The sequence below is a fragment of the Mastacembelus armatus genome, chromosome 8 (genome assembly GCF_900324485.2).
Source record: "Mastacembelus armatus chromosome 8, fMasArm1.2, whole genome shotgun sequence".
In the NCBI taxonomy this organism is placed as follows: Eukaryota; Metazoa; Chordata; class Actinopteri; order Synbranchiformes; family Mastacembelidae; genus Mastacembelus; species Mastacembelus armatus.
Genome location: NC_046640.1, coordinates 5,724,418 through 5,749,736, shown reverse-complemented (window position 1 = coordinate 5,749,736; position 25,319 = coordinate 5,724,418). Strand labels below are relative to the sequence as shown.

Sequence of the window (25,319 nt, the reverse complement as noted above, 5' to 3'; positions counted from 1 at the left end):
ATGGTGCTATGAGGTCTTTAAGGTATGAAGGAGCTTGATTATGAAGGGATTTGTATGTGAGAAGAAGGATTTTAAATTCTATTCTATATTTTACAGGGAGCCAATGAAGAGAAGCCAATATAGGAGAAATATGATCTCTCTTGCTAGTTCCTGTCAGGACTCTGGCTGCGGCATTCTGGATTAATTGGAGGCTTTTTATGGAGATATTGGGACATCCAGATAGTAATGAGTTACAGTAATCTAGCCTTGAGGTAACAATGCATGGACTAGTTTTTCTGCATCAGTTTGAGACAGGATGTTCCTAATTTTGGAAATGTTGCGCAGGTGAAAGAATGCAGTTCTAGAGATTTGTTTTATGTGTGAGTTAAAGGACATGTCCTGGTCAAAAATAACTCCAAGGTTTTTTACAGTAGTGCTGGAGGCCAGGGTTATGCCATCTAGAGTAGCTATGATTTTAGAAAAGTTATTTCTGACATTTTTTGGCCCAAATATAATGACTTCTGTTTTCTCTGAGTTTAAAAGTAAAAAGTTACTGGTCATCCAGGCCTTTATGTCAGTTAGACAGGCTTGAAGTCTTGTTAACTGATTTGTGTTAACAGGTTTAATAGAGAGATATAACTGAGTGTCATCTGCATAGCAGTTGTAATTAATAGAGTGCTTCCTAATGACATATCCTAAAGGAAGCATGTACAGGGTGAACAGAATCGGTCCTAGCACAGAGCCTTGTGGAACTCCATAACTAACTTTTGTTCGTGTGGAAGGTTCATCATGGACATGAACAAACTGGAATCTGTCCGATAAATAGGATTGGAACCATTTTAACGCTGTTCCTCTGATACCAGTCACATGCTCCAGTCTCTGTAATAAGATGTTGTGGTCAATAGTGTCGAATGCAGCACTAAGGTCTAGGAGGACAAGTATTGAAACAAGTCCATTATCTGAGGCTAAGAGAAGATCGTTGGTAACTTTTTATAAATAAATGGCAGGTTGGATATTGGTCTATAATTAGCCAAGACTCCTGGATCAAGACTAGGCTTTTTGAGTAAAGGTTTGATTTCTGCAGTCTTAAAGGCCTGTGGTACGTAGCCTGATACTAGAGATAAATTTACCAAGTCTAATAAAGATGAGTTCATTAATGGCAGGGTGCCTTTAAGCAGTCTAGTAGGGATGGGGTCTAAGAGACACGTTGATGATTTCGATGAAGCAACTACTGATGTAAATTCAGAGAGATCTATGAGAGAGAAGCAGTCTAAACATAACTGAGGTCCTACAGATGATTCAAGAGCTACTGTAGTAGAAGATTCATTTATTGCAGGTATAGGAAGCATCTGCTGAATTTTATCTCTAATAGTTGTGATTTTATTTGTAAAGAAACTCAAAATTCATCACTGCTGAGAGCTAAGGGAACACTGGGCTCAACAGAGCTGTGACTTTTTGTCAGCCTGGCTACAGTGCTGAAAAGAAACCTGGGATTGTTCTTATTTTCCTCTATTAGTGATGAATAGTATGCAGTTCTGGCTTTACGGAGAGCTTTTTTATATGTTAGTAGACTGTTTTTCCAGGCTAGAAAAATTTCCTCTAAGTTTGTGGAACGCCACTTCCTTTCCAGCCTTTGTGATGCCTGCTTTTAAGGTACGAATATGTAAATTATACCATGGGGCTAGTCTTCTCTGATTCACTAACTTCTTTTTTAGAGGGGCTACAGAATCAAGCGTTTCACGCAGTGAGGTTACAGCGCTCTTCAACGTCAGTAATAATACCAGCAGCTTTTTCAAGAGGTGCGGCATCACTAGCCCTGATGCATTTGGGTCAGGTGCCATGTTGGTAAATTGCCAAAGAAACAGACTATCAAGAGGCCAACAGCAACACTGAAGGAGCTACAGGAGCTTCTGGCAGGTACTGGTGATTCCTTGGATGTGACTACCATCTCCTGTTTCTGAACAAGTCTGGGCTGTAGAGTAGGGTGACAAGACAAAATTCATTTCTTGCAAAATAGAAAATGCAAGCCCATCTGAATTATGCCTAAGGACTGATTCGTGATTCAGTCACCCCTAACCATGTGGGGAAAATGTGTTATGATCTGTCGAGAAAAAGTTTGAACTTTTGGCCTTATTTCCAAAAGGTATGTTTGGTGCATGGTGGCTAAGTGGCTAGCACTGTTGCCACACAGCAAGATGGTTCCTGGTTTGAAACCCATTAGGGGCCTTTCTGTGTGGAGTTTGCATGTTCTCCCTGTGCTTGTGTGGGTTTTCTCCAGGTACTCTGGTTTCCTCCCACAGTCCAAAAACATGTATGTCAGGTTGGTTGGTGAATCTAAATTGCCCATAGGAGTGAGTGTGAGTGTGTGAGGTTGTTTGTCTCTGGGCCAGGAGCACATATGGGAAAATGAAAGATCAAGTGACCCGAAGCACATAAAAATCAACCAAGACATGGCTTCAGAAAAGGAAAATCGAAGTCCAGACTTCAGTCCCCCCCGAAAACCTATGGAATTACCTAAAAAGAGCCATAAACAGGAGATCGCCTCACAATTTGAAGGAACTTGAACTTTTTTGCAAAGAAGACTGGGAAACATTTCCAAAGTCTAGATGTGTGAAGTTACTAGCAACTTATTCAGAAAGACTTGATGCTGTAATAAAGGCAAACGGTGCGTCCACAAAGTATTAGTTGGTAGTTTTTTTTATTAAATATTCCCAGTAATTAAATGGGGTTTTTTTCTCTTTGTTGGGATATTACATTAAAGATGTAACAAGATTGACATTTACAGAAAATCTGCGTATATAAATCAGTCATCCGTGGAAATGAAAAGTCTAGATCTATGATCATCTATGATTTATTACTTGCATAATTATTAGTACTATATTGTAAATTCTTCCTGCAGGACGGATATATCATCACATGTTCTGCTTCGCCCCTTTTATTATTTGATCTCTGCTACACAAATTACAGGTTTTGTCTGAGCCTTGGCGTCTCTCCACCAGTCAGACTCCAGTTCAACAGATGGAGCTGTTTGACTTGAAGAACCACCCTGACTTCATATCGCTTGGTGGAGGGTTTGGACCGGTGAGTAACACATAGTAGTTACTAGTGCTGTTAGATGGTTAAAAACTTTAACTGAGTTAATCACGATTAATCGCAAATGTAAAATGATAGGATTTACCAGTAAATGTATTGAAATAAAGACAAACTAGTGTTTGGGAAACAGATCCAAACTTCCATCTGGAAGCTTTTTATAACAACACTTGCTGTTCAGCAGACCAGACGTCATGTCTCCTATCAAACAGTGATATATATCCATCCGCGCTGCGATGACAGAAAGAAGTTGGGGTCAAACGATAAAAAAAATATTAACGCATTAAAACGTTGAGATTAATCACATGCGTTAACGCGTTAATGTTGACAGCCCTACTAGTTACACAACACATAGTTGTAAGTACAAATGTAGATGACAAAATGATACTGTGTACACATTTTTACAGTAGAAATAACGCTGTGTTAGTACAGCCAACACTAGCTAAGTGCTAGCTTGGAGCTGGTGCTAGAGCCAGTCTGGAGTTGGTTCAACTTGCAAACCTTCTAGGAATTGATTAACTTTTCCACAGGCTAGAGAGCCACGACAAAGCCACCAAATTACATATATACACACTGTATACGTTGCAGTCAAATAAGCTCCGCTGCGTCTGTGTCTTTTAAAGTGAAATATTGGCACAGCAGTTTTGTTACAGTGGCTATAAATAGTGACCTGTCTCTTCAGTGTGATACTTGCAACCATGTGACACACAGGCTAACTGAGCAGTGAGTACAGTGTGTAGATGAACAAGCTAACACTAATGTTAGTAATTACACTGCTCCAAGACAGTATGGTTATCTGCTCCAGAAGAAACTCTACTTCAAATGTACCAGGTCTGACAGTAAAACAAAAGACAAGTAACATTATTATAATAAACTACTTCAAACCAGTTAACAAAAAAACCCTAATCACACCAAAATAGTGTAATAGCAATGTACTCCATTTGACCCATATTTTCAGTCTCTGTTGTCTGTCCCCTCTCCCCTAATGTCTTCCTGCACCTCACACAGAACACAAATACACAGCAGCCTCACTGACCAGCTGTTTAATGTCTTTTGACATCTGGAAAACAAATAGTTTTAACAATATTGTTCACAATAAATTTTCATAATAACCCAATATTTGTGCTTTGCCAAATACCCTATTTGGATTTGGCTCCCTAAAATAGCGGCATCCAAACACAACCACACCTGGTCTTGTTGGACACAATAATTCTGACCCCAGCTCCTGACATAAGCAGTTCTTACTTCTACACCAGCAGAGAGTTGGTGCCATGTTAGAGCCGGTTCTTTTGAAAGCCACAATTAGGCACTGGCACTGAACCAGCCTTAGAATGTCATTAGTTGAAAAGGTGTACAAACTGTGTGAGGCCTTTAAACTAATATTATACAATCCCTGTGGTCATGTTAGGTTGCTGATGATGGCTACGGAGTTTCATACATCATTGTTGGTGAAGACATGATTAACTTCCATGTGTCATCCAAATATTCCTGCAGTGAGACTGTAAGTAAAATCTTTATTTCATTAGTGTGTATTAAGATACTATGCTATTATGCTAGATGCTATTATGATGCTGTCTTGTTAGAATAAGTGGTGGAAACAAACAAAGCAAAAACACAAATAAAAGAAGGGGGATTATTCTCAGTTCATGAGTGAAAATTCATGTCTGGATCCCCTATGGTGATATCAGAAAAAAGGTGCCGCTATCTTGAGAAATCTGTGCTGCAAGTTTTTGTTTTTTTGTTTTTTTTTTTTTTTTTCAAGCTGAATCTGTTCCATCTTAGCAGAAGACTTGTAAGGGCATGCAAGACAGTAGCCTACATGCAGCTTAAGTAATTACTTGTAATATTCAATGGATTGTTAAATATTAGCATTTCAGTATCTATCTTAGTTGCATTTTTACTGGACGGTGTGGGCAGTATATGTCAGTATGGAACTTTGCTGTCTATTTTCAGTTCCCTTTTCATATTATTCCTTGGAAATATGAAACCATTAATAATAGTAAATATCTATATTTTGGCCCATTGGTAAAGAAACAATGCAGAACAGAAATTCTAATCAAGGTTTTTATGTCATTGTTTTCTAAAACTTTCAAATACAGATATTAATATCAGCCTCCAAAAATCCAGTCTCTTTTATTCTGTCACTCTCTCTCCCTTCTCTACACAGTCATTTCTCTGTTCTTCTATAGTCTTAATTTCTTTCTATGTTTTTTTTTTTTTTTTTTTTTCCCATTAAAGGACTCCCACAGGTTTGGAGCTCAAATAATTAAAGCGATCCAAGACATCATGACTCTCCTCTCTGTTGACTCCAAAACCTCCTCGTCCTCCAAAAGCACAGCCCAGCCAGAGACCAAGAAGCTCTTGTGAATCCTGATGAGGACCAGTATTCTGCAATGAGTTTAGAATCAACAATGCAATATTTAAATGGTCTGGTCTTATGTAGCGCTTTTCAACACTCAAGTGCACTTAGTGTTTTATACTATGTTCCATTCACCTATTTACACACAGACATTCATACACACTCACACACCAATGGGGGCACTGCCATGACCTGGCCCCTGTGATCAACATGGGATTCAGTGTATAGCCATGTGGACGAACCACCAGTCTTCTAGTCATAACACAGCTACTCTACCACCTATGCTAACATCCACCACCAGATATAGAGCACAAATTGTAAAACCGATGACAAAAAAATCATCCATTACATTGACACTAGTGAAACATAACTAAGGACCCTCTTGAGACAGAAAAACAAGGTGCACTGAGGACACAGGGTTCATCATGATCTATTGCTTTAATCTTTTGTCATTAAGCAACAAAAAATGCATTTCATTACAGAGCTGCCACAGCTTGCCCTGTGACGTGCATTCCTTCAAGAAACAAAACACGCCTTTCATCGTAGCCATGCATGCCAAATGTTTGACAGCTAAAATGCAGACTTTTTTATTACCAGCTTGTTCTGTCCAAGTCCAAAAATTCTGCTATTTTCTCAGACAATGCAAAACCTGGGATTTCGTGAGTTCTTCAGAAAGAGGGAACAGAAGTTACCACTTAAAAGGGAAGTTTTAAGAAGAAAGAAGCAGCTAAAGTTACCAGGCCAAATAATCTCTACGAAAAGTGAAGGGGAAACCCAAGTCCACCCGTAGCTGTGAGAGACTCCATAAAAATCTCTAAAAGAGATTGGATTGCTTAAGGAAACTGTATTAAAATTCTCTGGCCTTTGTTTTAGTATAGCAATGAGTCATGGTCATGACAGTGTTGTGGAAAACACAAATATTTACTTGCCAAAAATTACAATTGTACAGATACTGAAGTGATATGAGCAGGTTGAAGTTTCATTTTTCAAAAACGTAATTACTGATAGCTTGGTCACAGCATGTTCTCATGGGCAGTGATGTAGTGGTAAAACAAAATTTTAGCTCTTCAGACACAGTTCTGTTTTCCATGTCGGACATTTGTCCTTTGTACTTTCTTTGATTTATATTCATGCTTCATCCAGCTGAACAGATGCTGTGCCTTAATCAACTCCATTATGTGGCTTATTTTATTATCAATTAAATTGTGATGGATTAAACGATAATAATAAATGTCCTGTGGCTTGGTTTGGACAATGAGCCGCTCAAAAATAGTAGCAAAGCTGATCTGCTGATTTACTTTTAGGACTAAAGGTTAACATTAGAATTGGTTTTATTTGGGTTTGGGATACACTGTATTTTATATTTTTGTACAGCTACTGTTTGCTATTAGTTACTAGTGGTGCTTGAATATTTGTGAATGTATGGGTATTATAGTTTTAAATCAGATAATGTTGACTGATACACTCACTTATTACTGTTGTGTTTCTAGTCAATATTTCTCATAATGCCAGGTCCAGACTGCACAATTTAAACCACAAAATGACCCAAGTCGTTGGCAATTTCAATCCAACATAGACATCTGAGGCGACAATCAGTTCTTTTGTTTCTTATGGTGTGTCAAACTAAACAATTGCTGATGCTGCATCTGGGATGGCTTAAGACAGAGGTAGCCAACAAGGCATGTTCTATAAACAGCACTAGTCACCACAGAGCTCTGTCTGAAAAATGTAATTAATTGTGTTGCTGTTCTTTATGAATCAATAACACTTGTATTGATGTAGATTTGAAAATGACGATATTCAATATAAAATTTAAAAAACAAAAATGTTTTTGTATATAAGAACTCTGACCTTGTCTGGGGTCAAAGTTCAGTATCGTGCACAAAACAATCCGCCATCTCACTCATTGCCGAGACAAGAATACGGGGAGCCACATGCTGTCCCCTCTTACACACACGCACACACACACCGAAAATAAGGACAAATATGGCAGAAAGGCGAAAGAACACTTACCATTTTCACGGTGATTGGGGGGAAGAGTTATTTTTTACGACAGTTAAAGAGAAGTGCGTCTGTCTCATTCATGGAGCGACTGTGGCGACGGAAAAGCAACACAGTGTGGAGAGACGCTTCGGTAAAGGCAGCTGTGGGCAAACAGTCTTCTCTCAGCTTCATTTGGAGCTGCGAAGTTTTTGATTAAGAAATATATATGTGTGTTTCAAAAACCATTAACATGTGATCAGCCAGTCTCTTCACATATATGAATGTTACTATTAATAATATTGAAGGTGAGCCGTGCCACATTATGTTAATCAGGAAGTTTGTATCAAACAAGTAGCCCTTCCTATTACTCAGTTCCCATAGTACCCTCTCAGTTTCTAGAAGGCTGGTGACCCCTGGCTCAAGACGTCCCGACATAAAGTCTTAACATGTCTGATGCTTGTCTACTAAAAGGACATGTTGATAAATAAAGCACATTTTCTTTTGCTCACAACAATCTTGGCATATACAACCAGTTCATCAAACATTTGTGTTAATGGTCAGCTGTTATACAAGAAGTCTTAAAACAAACTTTAAGGCAGTGCTCGTAAGTTCCTTCCTCAGGGACTACTGCCCTCCCTGATTTTAAATGTAGATAAGGTGCCATTCAGCGATTACAGTCTTGTTCCCGGCCCTGGGCTGTGATTTGTTGGGTACCACGTCTGTCATACACAAGAACACAGCAAGAATTTAGGATTGTGTCAAACATAAAACTGTGTACTGTGCACCCAAATGTAAATTGTAGACTTTGTGGAGAAAGCCTTTGAGAGATGGTATGTTTACGGTTATGGCATGTTTATGTAAAATTTTAAAAAGGCTATGTACTGACCCAACAATGTGTCTGCTTCTGGTCCATTCTATATAAATATATTCACTAACTCGATCACTATTAAATAGTTTTGTACTTCTTAGGATTTGTTTAAGGGTCCCATTATCTCATATTATTTGCAGAGAACTAATTAAGGCCTGAATCGCAGTCTTTATTAGATTAGGTCACAGGAGGCTCCCTAAATTTCCAGCTTCATGACTTAAGCAGCACCGTTTGGACCCAGCCCCTGATCTAGAAACTCCGCCAATCTAATGTTTGAAGACCAACAAAGAGGAGGAGAGATGAAGGATGAAAGTGAAAGTAAAACAGTGAAACAGAGAATGAGCAATTCCCTTGGTCAGAGCAGAGATCGACTGCCGACAGCACAGCACGGTAGGATTATATTTCCCTTGCAGACAGTTATTGCCTTTTATTCAGTGGATAACCTGTTTCCCTGCACACGCCAAAAAAAAAAAAAACCCACTGCTTTGCTGGGATATGCAACAGGAGAAGGTGCGAATTTCTTCAGTGCTCTCGACTAGAGGTGTGGGGGGGCTACAGGGTTTGAGCAGGCGGAGGGACAAACCTCAGCCGCAGCCTTTTTAGGACTCGGTGTGTAGTCACAGGCGGACCGACAGTCCGGCTCATCACAGCTTGGTCGTGTTTACCTTATTCCTTATCATTGCGCAGGTTTCACTGCAGTCTTGCATGTGGGATGGAAGTGAAAGGCTTCTTCGTTATATAAGCTTCTGTACTGTTATGTCAAATCATCTTTGGGAGCCCAATAAATGCTATGACGCTCTAACTTTTAATTTGTTTAGCGTCGCACATATGTATCATGAAAAGATGTGAGAAACTGAATATGCATGAGAATATCACAGAAAATTTCGAACTAAAAATATTATAGGTGTTATTAATTACAGCTAGGGGTAATTTTCTTTAATATGAACTCATGAAGGCAGCACGGTGGATTAGTGGTTAGCACTGTTGCCTCACAGCAAGAAGTTTCCTGGTTTGAAACCCATCAGGGGCCTTTCTGTGTGGAGTCTGCATGTTCTCCCTGTGCTTGTGTGGGTTTTCTCCAGGTACTCTGGTTTCCTCCCACAGTCCAAAAACATGTATGTCAGGTTGATTGGTGACTCTAAATTGCCCATAGGAGTGAGTGTGAGTGTGTGAGGTTGTTTGTCTCTATGTGGCCCTGTGATGGACCCTGGACAGGTCACCAGTCCAGACCCTGGTTAGGAATAAGCGGGTATAGATAATGGATGGATGAACTCATGAACATGAGTTGAAAGTATATATTTAGGCCTACACAGTGAATTAATTAACTACCACACATTCATTTAGCTGTGCAATAGGTTGTTTTTTTTATTGGTTATTTATTTGGATGAAAGCTCGCTGTGTACACTGCAGATCTTGTTTGAACAGTAGATCGTGATCATCCTTCACTATTTTCCGACCTTTGGTAGGTAGATTAAGCTAATCAAGAACTTCAGCTGTTCATGAAAATTATTAGGTGCTGACCTGTTTTTTCCACAGCGTCAGAATGATTGATTCAAGCCCAACTTCAAACAGCGTTGTTTTTAGGTATACACCATATAGGCCAGCAACTAGAGGGACACCAAAGAAATGTTCTGCTTTTAACTCAGTGGGTCCTAAAGTGGGGCTGTGGAGCTATTCTGTGTCTTTCCCATGCGGAGTTTGGAAGCAGAGACGTGTACGTGTCAGAATGTGTGTGTGTGTGTGTGTAAACAGGCTTATCTAAAAAGGGGGTTCTTGCAGGAAAAGCCTGGGAGCCACAGTTGATCACTGATGAAGCAGAATCAGATATTAAAGTAAGATCAGAGTAAACACAGACAGAAATCTGAAGAGGTCAGAGCCACAGAGCAGAAAAGTGAGGAAAGAGGAAAAAGTTAAACACAGAGGTCTGTGTGTATGTTTATGATGTTGTAATGTTAATGATGTTAACTTGTTCAGTAACTTCATGTAGCTCACTAAGCTACTTTATCACCATCACAGTGATACACAGAGTTAGCTAACACCAACTGAATTTAATGAATGAATTCAATGAGCAATGAATTTAATGAATTACATGGTGAAACAGAGAATATTTAGGCCTGTTTCTTAATGGAACATGCCATTTAGGGTTTGTGCTTCATGTATAAAGTTCACAGAGAAGTATTTGCACAGTGCTGAAGAAGAAGCTGCTGCTGAAGGACAAGGGTTGTCTGCCAAAGTCGGACTTTCCAAGTAGGAACATCCTCCTTTCACTGCATCTCTGTGCACTAATTGTGTTTGGTGTAACAGTTGTGATGTCTTTTCATTGCTTTATCATAGTGTGTTCACAATTAAGCTGCGCTGCCTTTGAGACGTCCATATGTGACCTGGAGCATGGGGACAGTTTCCTACATGTTGGGCCTGCATTATAAGGAGAACTATCCAAACACATTGAATAAATGAGTGAATGAAAAAAAAAAAAACAGAGGTGTTGGTGTTAAACCTAAAAACTGCTGGGATCCTCGAATGAAAACAGATGAAAACGCAATGTTGGTTATTTCAGCACTTCAGCCTCGCTGATTCTGGCACGTCAACGCAGCACAAAAGCGACGATGCACGAACGTGTGTCACTTCACCCAAAAGAGCCCGTGGGCGTAGATAAATATGTGGACCTAGTGTTATTGCTCTTGCTCTTGTGTTGAGATGTTCTGTGTGGCCAGTAGGCTTGTGCCAAATACAACTGAAGGAATGATTAAGCGCCTTTGGGTCAATGGAGCTTTAATACACGACAGACATGTTTGAACTGTAGCTCCTCTGCTGTTTACATTTTAATCTAAACATGAATTCATCATTCATCGACACTCAACAGCCGACTCCACTATTGACTTCAAAGAGTTCTATGGGCATGTCATCATGGTTGTGTGTGTGTGTGTGTGTGTGTGTGTGTTGCTTTCATTTTCCCACACACACACATAAACATGATTTTTGAATACATTTATAGATACATGTGAAATTTAAAAAATATTTTTTATCTGTGATGACATTCAAACAGATGTTAAATTTGATGACATTAAAAATGACACCTGTTTATTACAATTTCACACTTAAAGCAAAAATCATTAACCCCAATGAAGCAACCTGTGAGCCAGTGGCAGACAGACATTTCCCAGAGGCCTGCGGGCGATAACAGCATCAGGATAAGTCGAGGACTTTAACTGTGGCTCTGCGGTGCCAATAAAGTGTCATAGCGTGTCCTGGTGACACACGTAGTACGAGATGTTATCCTTGTTTTTAACGTGCTTCGACTGTCAGGGCAGTCTTCCATCCTTAACAGTCGAAGCATGTTAAAAACAAGGATAACATCTCATACTTACTGTATGAGTAAAAAAATTTAAAAAGCTGTTAAGGAAAAGAAGACAAAATAAACTTGTTTGTGCCACATCGACTCCGTCCAGTGTCAGTCATCAGCGTGTCGGTGTGTGTTTTCAGTGTGCATTTATACAGAGCTCTAGTGGTCTCTCTGGTGACTAAATTCTGCTCTCCCATTGTCTCCATCACTGACCCCCTCTCTCCTTCTCTGTGCTGTCAACCAAATAGCAAACTTAACATCCAGTCCCAGAATCTCCAGTCTTATAAACGGCATGACTTGAACCATATAGATTTATAGTACTCTAATTGAATACTGGCTTGGTTCTCAGGCCAGCTGACACAGTAACCTGTGCATCTCACTGAGCAGACAGACTTCTGTTTTGTGTGATGCCAGTCCACACTGTCTCTAAAATACAGACATGAGATGTATGACACACTTAATCTCTGCTGGAGCGGCTGACTGTCTGTTCTGTGCATGGGGCTGAAAATGACATTAAATGTGTCGCTAACAAGAGGATCGGTCACTGAATTTCCGTTTTTAAATTGGCAGGTAAATGATCTGTTTGTAAGCCACTTGGATTAGTGGTGAGACATTTCAGCCTAAGAACTGTTGCCATGATTCGTCCTCTAGGTAACTTCACCTGGGTGACTGAGAATCTTCACAGACTTTGAGAATATTTCTTTGTTAGGGACACGTCAGACCGTCACAATATTAAGCCAATCATTGTCTGCCTTTCATTGTAATTTGCAGAGTACATACTGACAGATGAGAAATGAACGGGAAGAATCATCTCAGTAGATTACTAGTGAAGTAAAAGAATATCCTGGCATGATTAGGTTACATTTGGTGTTGATTCAACAATTTAATTTAATAATTTGAAATATAAATCATTTTGTGTTGGTTATTACTGTACTTAGCCACTGGTTAAATACAGGCAGATGATTCGCTGTGGCGACCCCTGAAGGGAGGAAAGGAAAAGAAGACGACACTGGCTAATGATAAAACCTGTGATAAATTAACTAAGACAAGGAAGTCCAGTGAAAACGTAGAGCACGTGGATTCAGAGGGGATTTTTATTTCCTTGTTTTACCATGATTGGACTTAACTCCCCTGGACAGACAGCCCGTTTTATTTTATGGTAAATTACATGTCTTTAAACCAAATGTATAAGTAAGCAGTGACAGACCCAACAGCACACCCTAAGACTGAAATGATTCCCTTCTCTCAGCTTTTTCTTCCACAGTGGGATTGTAGATGGTCATGCTGGCAACATGAAATCATGGAGATATGTGACCAGCCTGTTCATTTTTGTAAGTTTCACCTATTTTGTCTCATAGCTCGATCATCAGCTGAGTTTTGATCTCATCTAATGAGGTGCAAATTATAAAGTGTGTTTTTCCTGATGTGGAGTCAGTCATCAGTGGTTTCAGAAGAGACTAAAAAGCATTAGCATTTCTGCATCTTTATGAAGTCTCATACAAGCTGTTTTCTAAAAGATCCTTCCTAACATTACTCAGTTCAGTTTATTATTATTATCACTCTGTCATGATTATTATGTTTTCTGTCAAAATATTTAAAAACTGACTTTCAGTGCTACTCTCTTTTTTTTAACTGTTAGGTGTTCGTGATTAAGCTGTCAAAGGAACACTGTGAGGAGTATTTTAACATGGAGGATTGGGTATGTGTCCATTTTGTATTATGTGGTGCTAATTTAGTATTTTTGAATATGTGTTTCACACAAACACACACACAGGCTTCATCTGACTTATATGGTAGTAGAATATATATTTCAGGCCCACAAATGCTCATTGGTCTGAAACAAGTGAACTGGTCCAGAGTCCTATTTGAACCAAAACTCAGAGAGCAGGATGAGACGAATTCAGAATGTTTGTTGGAAATGGCCAAATGTGGCCTTAAAAGTGGTACAATGTCAAAATATACTTGGTCTCTGTGTAAGCTAAAAAAAACAACAGTATAAATTATAGCTCCTTAATTTAATAGTCCAAATATTCAGTTCTGAAGTCTTAAGAATTCTTAAATTCCACACTCTGAACATGTTAGAAGGACCAAGAGCACCCAGTAACATTAAGATCACTATAAAATGATTAAATTAATCATGTTTGGGGCAATGCAGGGTGACCTAGTGGTTAGTACTGTTGCCTCACAGCAAGAAGGTTCCTGGTTTGAAACCCATCAGGGGCCTTTCTGTGTGGAGTTTGCATGTTCTCCCTGTGCTTGTGTGGGTTTTCTCCAGGTACTCTGGTTTCCTCCCACAGTCCAAAAACATGTATGTCAGGTTGATTGGTGACTCTAAATTGCCCATAGGAGTGAGTGTGAGTGTGTGAGGTTGTTTGTCTCTATGTGGCCCTGTGATGGACTGGTGACCTGTCCAGGGTGGACCCCTACCTTTCACCCAAAGAGAGCTGGGATAGGGTCCAGCAGATCCCTGTGATCCTGGTTAAGGAGTAAGGGGGTATAGATAATGGATGGATGTTTGGGGCACAGTAATGACTAGCAGAGAATGAAAAACTAAAAATGCAATTTTAAATGCTCATGTTCTGGTGCCCCTTTAGGACCCCCAGCACATTATTGTTTTGGTTGCCGTTTGTCTACAGTATTTAATGTAACAACTGGAAGACTGATAATCATTAGCTAATACTGATCCAGAGATTAACAATTAATAATATCTTCTGTTTTTTACTTCCCTGATCCACTTTAAAGCACCCAACGAATCTGATACAGAACTTCACGGTTGTAACAGCAAATACTTCTATAGTAAGTGAATCAAAAACAAAATGAAATTTTGCACTGGTATATAGAAATGAATGTTGTTACATGTGTCCTCTTCCCAATACAGGACATAATTAAATGTACTCTGTGCCATAAGCTTAAAAAGAAAGAAAATATACAGCTATCTTCAATACTGTACAACTGCTTCAACCACGTGAGTGAATAAAAGAAACTTTTTAGTGTCACTTTCTTCAATTAATGTCATGTTTGCTTTTGTTGACCTGCTTTATTCCTTAAACTGAACACTAAACTAATGAATTATTGATCCTGATTATTTTTCATCTTAGAAATGTTCTGACGTGTTAGTGTGTGGAAAAGAGACTTCTCACACTATCTGGTTCTATCACATGATGTGCTTGATGGCCCAGGCTACAAAAGACATTGACATAGCACCAGGTCAGTCGTCCCAGTCCCCGGGTCAAGGGAGGGCCCAAAACTTTGACATCTTCTGCAATAATTTGTCAAAAACATGTATTTGTGGACACTTTATTATAGCTTACTAGATGTGAGTCACAAAAAAAGTTAATTTGTATCTTCTTATATATTTTGATTAGATGAATTAGAAAAGAGGTTGGCTAAAGTATAAAGATTTATAATTATCTATACGCAGGCAAAGATATTTGCCTACAAGGGAGGAGGGTGTCTGGTGATCATGATGCCTTGTAACTTCTCAAAGTATGGTAGAACAATGCAAATGGTACCACATGAAAGATTATAGATTTATCTTCACACTGATACTAAAGATTATTATCTAACTGTAATTTTTTGGTCTTTTTTTAGCAAACGTCACATTATTGGTGGCACGATTCTCATTGCTACATCACCTTTTGCAGTAAAGTTATGGAGCATAATTACACACCTCCCCTCCGAATTTTGAAACAATTAGTGACACAATTCTGGTCAAATTTAGCTACTTTAATTTCTGAGGCTTTCTACTTGTAGACCAGAGCAATCATTAGCCTACCTGTGTTACACATTTAAATTTCAAAGATTGATGAAAAATAATTGTGGATAATGAAAATGAATGAATAGGCTATATTGCTTTATAATGGGTGTGGCAGTTATACACGGAGGTCTATGTTTGGTCCCAGTAGGATTTTTTCCATGTAAATTGATGCAAAGTGGTCGATCATTAAATGAGTTTCTTAGTTTTCCATATCTATATTATCGAATTTCATTTTTTGTTAGTGTGTGGAAGATAACTAAAGCTCTTTGATGTGTGCAAATGGACCAATCTTGTCCTGGGTATAAGCAAGACAGCAGTCGCTGTAGTCCCTAACAGTGTCAGTCACACAGACACTACTCTCAATCTGGGGTGTCTGAATTTCCTGGGAGGAGCTATGCTTCTGCTGTTGCTACTAATAACTACTGGATTTTGTTCCAATATGTACATATTTTGGAAATTAACATGTGACACTGATACAAATTATCATAAACTCACATTTTAAAAGGTTTTTTGGACTGAAACTCTGTCCATTTCTGACTCTACTTATTATCACAATTGTAGCAAAGTCATTATGAAAGCTGTTGTTAAAGTTTAAAATACATAATTACCTTTTCCTTTGTTTTTGCATTACAGGCTGTCAGTATGGTCAATATGGTGAGTGTGCATAGTAGCAGGTGTCTGTGGATGGTATGTAAAAAATGTGTTTACACTGGGTGTGTGCAGGTATGTGTATTGTGTATCTGCATTTGCTGTTTGTGTGTCTGCTTGTGTGGACATGTGAGGTCTGGCTACAGATCCCACATTCGAGCAGTATATTGGAAGTGTTTGCAGTTCATTGGCTAAACTAATGTCATATTGTTCTACTCTTTTTTAGAATATATATACAATTTTCATCCAAAAGAAACTAATGGTGAGTCACACATTTTATTTAAAAGTGCTTGAGAAGTGTATTGTTGATGGTCTCATAGGAATTTCATAATTAGAATGTACTAAGTACCACAGAGCACCACCATAGTGTTTTTATCCTGTGAGGGAAAATCTGTGTTTGATTAACAGCTGTATTCTTTGGAGCAGTGTTGCTTTAGACCAATCTGCAGCTGTATATATAGTTTGTATCTACTTCTGGCAGAAATGTGTACTGCAGTGTTAAGTGATCTGGCCAAAAATGTAGCAACTCTCGATGTTTAGCCCTTAAAGTCATAGTTGTGTTTGTCTGATGAGTCTAAAAATTGTTAGTCAGGCATCCGGTTGAAGGAACACTGCCTAACTGATTTCTTATCATTTCTGTGAACTCCAGAGGTCAAACCAAGAAATGTAGACACTTATATTTTAGGTAAAAGAAATATGGCATTTCCTACATCACCTACATAATCAACACATAAAAATACAAATTTAGTATTTTACAGCTGCTGCTAAAATATTGTGTACTTCACCAATACTGATATATGAAAACTTACATTTATTTTAATGTCCATATCGTAAAATGTTAATACTGACTAAGTTGTTTGCAATTTTAGATCGGACAACACTGCGATCAGCACCAACAGCAGCAACAACAGTAACAACAACAACAACAACAACGCTGTCACCAACAGTAGCAGCAACACTAACAGCAACAACACTGTCACCACCAACAACAGCAGCAACAACAGCAGCACCAACAGTAACAACAACAACAACGCTGTCACCAACAGTAGCAGCAACACTAACAGCAACAACACTGTCACCACCAACAACAGCAGCAACAACAGCAGCACCAACAACAACAACGCTGTCACCAACAGCAGTAGAAACACTAACAGCAACAACAGTAACAACAACAATAGCAGCACCAACAGCAACAACAGCAGCAGCAACAACACTAACAACAACAATAGCAGCACCAACAGTAACAACAGCAACAGCACCAACAGCAACAACAGTAACAACAGCAGCAGCAACAACACTAACAACAACAATAGCAGCACCAACAGTAACAACAGCAGCAGCAACAACACTAACAACAACAATAGCAGCACCAACAGTAACAACAGCAACAGCACCAACAGCAACAACAGCAGCAGCAACAACACTAACAACAACAATAGCAGCACCAACAGTAACAACAGCAACAGCACCAACAGTAACAACAGCAACAGCAACAACAGTAACAACAGCTGCAGACCCACAGAGCTCAGGTAGAGAAAGCATTATGTAAGCTGTATAATGGCCCCTTAGGTGATTAGATAATTGCTGTTTAGAATTGCTGCTCTTGAGAATTTTATCAGAATCAGGAGTTTACCCTGCAGTCCAAATTAATACAAAAAGCTGGTGAATAGCCATCTGGGAATGTCTCATCCACGGTATGTGTGGAAGAACTGGGTATTTATCAGGGAGAAGCTGCAGAAGACTATTTATCACCAGACAGCGATTCATCAAACCAGCTATTCTTGTCTATGCATGTGAGACTATGCATATGAAGTTCCTCAGGTTCAATATTGCTGAGATGTTCTCAAACTGCTAATATTTTTTTTTTTTGTTCATCCAGACAAAGGACCGCCTTCAAAATATAAATCAAGTAAGATTTTTTTTCTTCTTTGAGCTAGAACAGATGTATGTCAGAGAGAAAAACATGGCAAATAGTGTACTCTCGTAAAGATCTGATCATAGATTACAGCAGCTTATCAGAGGACATGGGGTAGGTGTGATTTTCAACTTAAAACTCCCAAAAGATATAAAAGATGCTATGGTACTATAGGCTTTTCAATGCATGTTCACAGTGATTTCCATTTTTAGCAGCAATACAGCTAGCTTTGTTTTAGGAGCCAGCAATGCTACCACAGTTTCTCTAGAAATTGCATTTTCTAGTTAAACATATCATAAATCATAATGAAAAGCAAAAGTTTTACTAAAGCAAGTCATTGAAGTAATTGATTAATATATCGTGATGCTGCTGTTCCTGTCATTCATTTGGTAATAGTAATAGGACTTCTCTCTCTCTCTCTGATCTCTTCTTAACCAGGCAATCAAAACATGAGGAATTGTCTTATCTTTTCTGTGATCCTCAACATTGTTCTTCCACTTGGTGTTTACCTCTACATGCGCAGTAAGACACAGAATGGGGCAGTGTGTGTGAATGAATGAAATGAATGAATGAAAAAAAAAAAATGTCCTTGTGCTGAATGTAACCTCAACTCCTGCTCAGGAGCTCAGGTAATGATAGTGTTACAGGTACTATTGGAGACTGAACAAACTGCAGTTGTTGTTTAACTGCCTTCATCACTGGGCCACTTTAAAAAATGTAATAACTAGTTAGAGTCACCTTAACTGCATATTATTATTAACAGACAGGAATGTAGAAGGTCAGCACTCAAGTTCTTTCAAATCATTAAAGAAAACACTACAGGAGGGTAAAATGTCACCAGAGAGTATTAAACCAATTTGTGTGATGGATTAAGTGAATCTGTCTTACAATCAGACAGATTAGTTTATTTAGACAAGAAACACTGTCTAGGGTTGGACAATAAAGCCATAGGATTTATTTCCACTGTGGTCCCACAGTGTGCACACGAAGATCCAAAGCAAAAAGTCCTCTGTTAGCTGTCATGCGTTGACAAGGTTAAAGTCACTCTGACACTGAGCAGCTGATCGTCTTTGAAGCTACAATATGCAAGCTCTGGATGCAAAATATCGCTGCCAGGCTAATATGGCAGTCTGTATCACAGAAAAAATATGTGCGTTTTTCAACTCAAAAATATTAGAAAAATGTATGGTAGCTTTAAGAGATAACATCATACAAACAAGTCTGTTAGAACTGTATATTTCTTAATGTAATGCTGCTCTGGATAACATGTGTTCATCAGAATTGAATTGATGTGAGTTATTTATCTCTGTTTCAGAGAGACACACCACTAAATGTGAGAGCAGTCAAGCAGTAGAGGCCATGCTTTTATTACAGGTAATTCTAAGTACAAGCATAACATACCATACCATACCATACCATACAGTATCTCATATACTGTTTTTCATACACTGTGCTTTTTCCATCAGAGCTTTTTTCACACTTTCACTAGTGACTAAATGCATTGTACCAAATACTTTAATCTCACTGGGCTTAATACCAAATCAATTCTTTCACAACATCTTTAATTTGTCATTATTTGCCTTTTACTGAGTTGCTAATGTGCAGTTATAGGGAACCTGACTGTGTGAACAAAAGATTATACATATAGGCTGTAGATAAAGATGGACATATCAACACTATGCACACTGTGGTTTCAATCAGGCTGTCAATCATCTGAAATACACCAATTTCTATAACTTATAAAAAAAACAAAAAAACAATCATATCAGAAAAAATGTCCTTTTATACAAAAATCAGCTATGGAAAAAATCTGTACTTTGAATGTTTAGTTAGGCTCACGTACCATCTGCTAACATGGAGGGGGCAGGGCTTGTGATATGTATTGTCACTTGTGGGAACTGTCACATCGTCCATTTTGATATATTGTCTATGGATTTCTAGAAGAATGTTTAAAAAATTATACATCAACCATCTTGCATGCATTTGCTAATGACTACATCAATAATAGAAGTTAATAAGAGGATGAATGGATAGATACTTATCTCTGTTGTGCCTCTCTTTGCCACACAGCTCCAGTGCCAATCTGTCGTCACACATTCAGCTGATGCAGCTAACAACGGATGCACTGTTGCACATGGATTAGCAACATAAAAGTCATATGCACAAAACTGCCTTGTTAGATTCATCATGCATTGCTGTTGTATGATGTCAAAAGAAAATATCACAATGCCATGATCACACTCACTGGTAATGTGGAATGACTGTGGTTTGCAAACTCCTTGGGCTAATGTTATAGAGATGTTATAGAGACTCTAAAATGAAGTTTCACTTAAAATGTGAAGAGGCGCAAGAGTGAAAAATCCACAGCATTCTGGGTTACTCAACTGTACAGTAACCTGACACAGCTTTAACTCAGCAAGCCAGAAGTACACCAGGACCACCAGAGCTCATCAGCCCAATCTTGCGTAACAAGCTGTTTTTCTATCTTATGCTGATCCAGCTAAAAGGAAACACATTGGGACATGATGCAGGAGACAGGTTTTAGAGACTTTAGATGATGGAATTTTGTATTACCAAAGTCAACAGAGAGGGATATAAGCTAAAATAGGTATGACATAAAACAAGCAAAACACTGTTGGAAAATGTGTTTGAGCTTTATTACATTTGATGTTGAAGTTTTTTTATCCTTGCACACATTGTGTTTGACTGTGATTCAGAGTCAGTTGCGTCTTTGCTTAAGCTGTCCATGAAGAGACATTATATGTATCACTGTGTTAGCGAAATAATTACTTTTAGTGAATTACCTAGCCTGAGCCACTAAGCTAACACTATTATTAATATAAATATAGTACAGCTCTCTATGCAGTTTTTATTCCATAGATACATTATAACTGGCTCTCATACATAATGTATATTTGATACCTATACAAACACCTATACAATAGGAAATGATATATCGACCCATTTTTACCCATTTCCAGGGACTTTTTGTCACAATATGCTGACAGCTAATAACATAAAAATTTCCCTTCATTGTCATGTCATTGTGTTATAGCCCTTATTATATTGGAATGGTGTATTCTGACTTGTACCTGTGTGCCATGTACATTTTACAGTGTTTGCATATGAATGAAATAGCACATACAAGTTTTTGCTTTTATGCTGTACTAAAAAGGAATTGTGTTTATTTATGGTGCTTCAAAAGTAGAGAGAACAGAATTACATGTACACATTACACACAGTGTACACATTACATTGTGTGTACAGGTGTGGTTTTACACACTCAACTAGGATTTGTGTACTCGTACATTGTGGAGCTGAGCTGGAACCAATAATAATCTCACTATTTGAGATTGCAAATCTCAAAAATTTCCCTATTCCCTATTTTGATCTACTAAATAGGCTCCACCAATAAATCTCTGGATTTAATCGATTTGAGATTTGCAATCTCAAATCGATTAAATTTGAGATTTATTGGTGGAGCCTATTTAGTAGATCAATTACTAAACAACCTCAGTTAGCTAGCTCTCACACTGAGTTCCTGTCCTGTAAGGTTTAACTCTGCTGCAGCTCATCATAACAGAAAGTATTGCATACACTTTCATGAACAGCATATTCATGTGCTGACAAAGATTCAAAGTTAACTTTGTGTGAAGACTGTAAAATATGAATCACATTGGCACTATATTTCCGACATATACAGTAAAAGCAAGTGTTTCATCATTTGTATTTTTAAATGTGTCGCATATATGGTCTGGAATACTGTACAATTACTATCACTGGGAGATAGTGGGGAATCAGAACATTTAAAATGTGTATATGGATGACACTGACAAATAAAGCAATTCTGTCTGAGAGGTGCTCATTGATTTTCTCTCAACAGTGCTATTTTAACTACAGTATATTTTGTGTTCCTTAATCCTGTAATAACTGATTTTATTGGTCAAGTTGTGTACACAACACATACAGTATTATCATTTACATGGCCTTTTCTGTGAATATTAATTACTTAGTTAAATCAATCATTATCAAATATAATACCATTATGGATTATTGGCTGCTTAAAGTTCCTTTTGAAACTGACATGGTTTCTAATTAGAATCATCATTGGAGACAGCATGTTCCAATAAGTAGTTTTTCTAAGTGCATTAGTTCTGGGCAAAGGTAGCATAAAGGCAAGCATGGAGGATCATCTTTTATTATAACTATGTCTGTTACTGGTGGCTTGAAATTAGTAGCTGTGAGAACAAGCTAAAGAATTTAGGTGAAGTCCAGAGTTTATGTAAGGACAGAACAAGACCTCATGCTAGTCTGTCATTAACTTTCATCCACGACAGTTTTCATGCACAGAGTGGACGTTTGTTCTAAAAGGGTCAGCCAAGTGCTAGTCTTGCAGCCTTGTTTTGAACCGTCTGAAGTTTATCAAGCTCTTGTTTGGCAGCACCATACCAAACACCTTGGCAATAGTCGACTAAGACTAAAGACTGTATTACTAGTTTCTGTCTTTCTGCAGGCGTGAAATGGACATTACATCTGATTATTGAGATGTCTCTAGTCATTTTAGTCACAATCTTATTTATATAGATAGATAAACTTCATTCATGCCCAAAGGGAAATTAGTTTGTCTTAGCAGCAAACTCACAGAAAAAGAAAGAACCCAAAACACAAAAAACAACAGAAATATAAATAGATACATTAAAAACACACAAAAGTTCAATTCAGTGCACACATCTGGAAGCTACATGTGTTATATGATCTGGACTTGCAGCAAGGACTTGCTGTAACTCTCCTTTAAACATCTGGGCTGCAGCAGTCTGCCCAGTGCGCTAAAAAGGGGGTGAGAGACATTAATGTCATTATCTTTGGTAATACATCTGGAAATACACCCCAAATGCAGTTTTTGAAAGACAGGTGATCCCGGGGTTAAGAAGGTGTTTTAAAGCTTACAGACTTGTCCCGGAGGCATATCGCTAGAGGTTTAGACACTGGGAAAAGATAGGGGCATAGACTATAGAGGGATGGTATATTGAATTAACATATAAAATGTTTTAAAATGCCCTATGACAGTCCTTGATTTTACAGGTTAATAATAACAGTAAAATATAAATAATAGGACTTTATTTTACACTACACTTGACAGTGTTTTTACTTTAAAGTGGTACAAACATAAACATTTAACAATGTGGCATCCAGCAATTGTACAAAATTATTAAACTCCTCTACATTTGTCTGACAGCTTTAGCTCCTTTTCAGATGAAGATTTTTTCATCCCCTTCCTGTCCAGTGGAAACCATGCATCTCTAAATGTGTTGATTTTGAATATGTTTGACAAACAGAAGGATTAAATATTCCACTTTATGTGTGGAAATTATCCTACTTCACAAGTTAAATAAAATACAGTAGCCTCCTGGACTAGCTACAAACACATTGTGTTTTATGAGCTGATGAAAAGTTGATTTTTTAGAGATACAAGGTTCTTACAGAACAGCAACACTACAAATACGTGATAAGGCAAGGCAAGTTTATTTATATAGCACAGTTCATACACAGAGTAATCCACAGTGCTTTACAGAAATAAAAGACAAGTTCAAAGTACATAGGCAAAAATCAAAATAAGAAACAGTAAATAGAAAATGAACTTGAAGTAAAAATTAAAGGAGAATGCATGCAGATAAAACACTTTAGATAAAACACTTTCAGTAGTCATATGCAGAGCTAAAAAGAAAAGTTTTTAGCTTGGACTTAAATGCTACACTCTGCCAGTGGTGGTGTTCTGACGACAGGAAGTCAGTGCAGAGATCTGAGATCAGGAATAATGTGGTTGTACTTCCTGGTTCAAGTCAGGACCTGAGCAGCAGGGTTCTGAATGAACTGCAGCTGCCTTACAGCTGGTTTTGAGAGCCCTGTGAGCAGGCCTTCATAGTAATCTAACCTGCTGGTGATAAATGCATAAGTGAGTCTCTCCAAGTCAGGTTTAGACATTATCCCTTTGATTCTGGCAATGTTTTGAGATGGTAAAATGCTGATGATGTTAATGATTGGTTGTTTCCCCCTGCAACTCTCCCCTACCCTCCTCTACTTCCCTCCCAGACGAGCTGAACCACTTTTATGCTCGATTTGACCGGGAAAGAGAGGATCTATGAGTTTTCACGAAGGCGATCTAAGGCAGGCTGCGTGTTAAGACGTTTGAGGGATAGCTGCCCCAACCAATGAAATAATAACATCAGAAAAAATGCAGTGCATAGATTTTTGGTGCCTATGAGGAAGCCTGTTAGTGGCTCCAGCAGCTGTAATGCTGCTACTGTTATTTCACAAACTCCATCTTCTCCACCTCCATGTTCAGAAATAAATCCATCTCCCTCCACCTCAACCACCCAAGTTCACTTTGCCGGTGGCAGCGAAATATTACTGAACCTAAATTTAAACGCACCGTCCCAGACATTGTTAAATAGCTACGACAAACGTACATTTGGGTCCATATTATTTAATGCTGGGTGGTACGGTTGGATGCGTGCTTCTCTTTCCCTTGTTGTAAGTTCAGTGTTGCTAACGAGGGAGATGTCGTTTTCACCTCACGTGGTTATACCAATTGGAAAGCAGCACTGGAACGCTATTTTTAATTTTTAATTTTTTTTTATTTTTTTTTTGCATGTGCGCATTCACATGAACTCTTGTGCATGCGCATTTTCACACGCACAGCTACCAGGGCCAATATATTATTACTCACACCCATTCATGCAGCAGCAATAATAATCCAAAAACATCATGTTAAATATGTCTGAGGAAGTTCTTAGCCATCCAAGTGTTCACAATCAAAACAAGGTTCAAAAGCAAATCATCTGGGTGTGATATTAAAGGTGGAAAAAATGTTTCATCTCCCATCAAAGAGACTTTGTCAATTTCCGAATTGCAAGCTCTGTCCCAATTCAGGGTCTGCATCCTTGGAAGGACGTGGTCGAAGAACTTCCTGATTGCATCACCAACTCTTCCTGCCCCTACTGTTGAGTCGTGAAGCTCTGCTTCTGGTGCTTAGCAACATTCACAGCTGTGTTAGCTAAATTAATCACTAATGATGGAGCCAAAAAATGTATTTTCTTGATTTACAGTATTTTGGTAGAATTAGATGCTTCGCCGCCAGCGTCAGAGATCAATGTATCTCACTGTGTAACTTTACTTTTGGCCAACAGAGACTATTTAATAGCTACAACTAGATGCAAAAAGTCATCAAAGCTCTGTCGTGAACCTTCTGAAGCCTTACTATCAGCAGACAATTGGTGACAGTAGCGGAAGAGGTGATGTGTTTCCAGCCCTTGCTGTGAATATACACACTGAAGTGCAGGAGTCAGATGGTGTCCCAGAGCCTGATGATGGTTTGTT

General features: G+C 38.5%; 2 protein-coding genes across 5 annotated transcripts in view; both read left to right on the top strand.

Moving 5' to 3' along the window:
- cpt1a2b (carnitine palmitoyltransferase 1A2b) overlaps positions 1 to 6,698 on the top strand; it is a 59,025-nt gene extending 52,327 nt beyond the window's left edge. Inside the window, exons 17-19 of the mRNA XM_026325931.1 lie at positions 2,947 to 3,060; positions 4,478 to 4,570; positions 5,308 to 6,698. Of these exons, the coding sequence (XP_026181716.1) occupies positions 2,947 to 3,060; positions 4,478 to 4,570; positions 5,308 to 5,436 (336 nt within the window). The 3' untranslated portion in view covers positions 5,437 to 6,698. The remainder of the gene's footprint in view (positions 1 to 2,946; positions 3,061 to 4,477; positions 4,571 to 5,307) is intronic.
- A 152-nt stretch (positions 6,699 to 6,850) lies between these two features.
- On the top strand, positions 6,851 to 21,319 carry LOC113141491 (uncharacterized). 4 transcript variants are annotated; one of them, XM_026325935.2, is made up of 12 exons: positions 6,851 to 7,562; positions 12,872 to 12,953; positions 13,262 to 13,321; positions 14,365 to 14,418; positions 14,501 to 14,587; positions 14,721 to 14,829; positions 16,013 to 16,033; positions 16,254 to 16,289; positions 17,907 to 17,936; positions 18,381 to 18,464; positions 19,258 to 19,316; positions 20,013 to 21,319. In XM_026325935.2, exons 2-12 carry the CDS (start codon positions 12,915 to 12,917, stop codon positions 20,091 to 20,093), a joined length of 660 nt encoding a protein of 219 aa, XP_026181720.1. In that variant the 5' UTR covers positions 6,851 to 7,562; positions 12,872 to 12,914; the 3' UTR covers positions 20,094 to 21,319. The 4 variants fall into 4 exon arrangements, with proteins under 4 accessions (XP_026181720.1, XP_026181719.1, XP_026181717.1 ...); XM_026325934.1 differs by lacking the exon at positions 6,851 to 7,562 and adding an exon at positions 8,540 to 8,669; XM_026325932.1 differs by lacking the exon at positions 6,851 to 7,562 and adding an exon at positions 9,442 to 10,526.
- Positions 21,320 to 25,319: the final 4,000 nt, after the last annotated feature.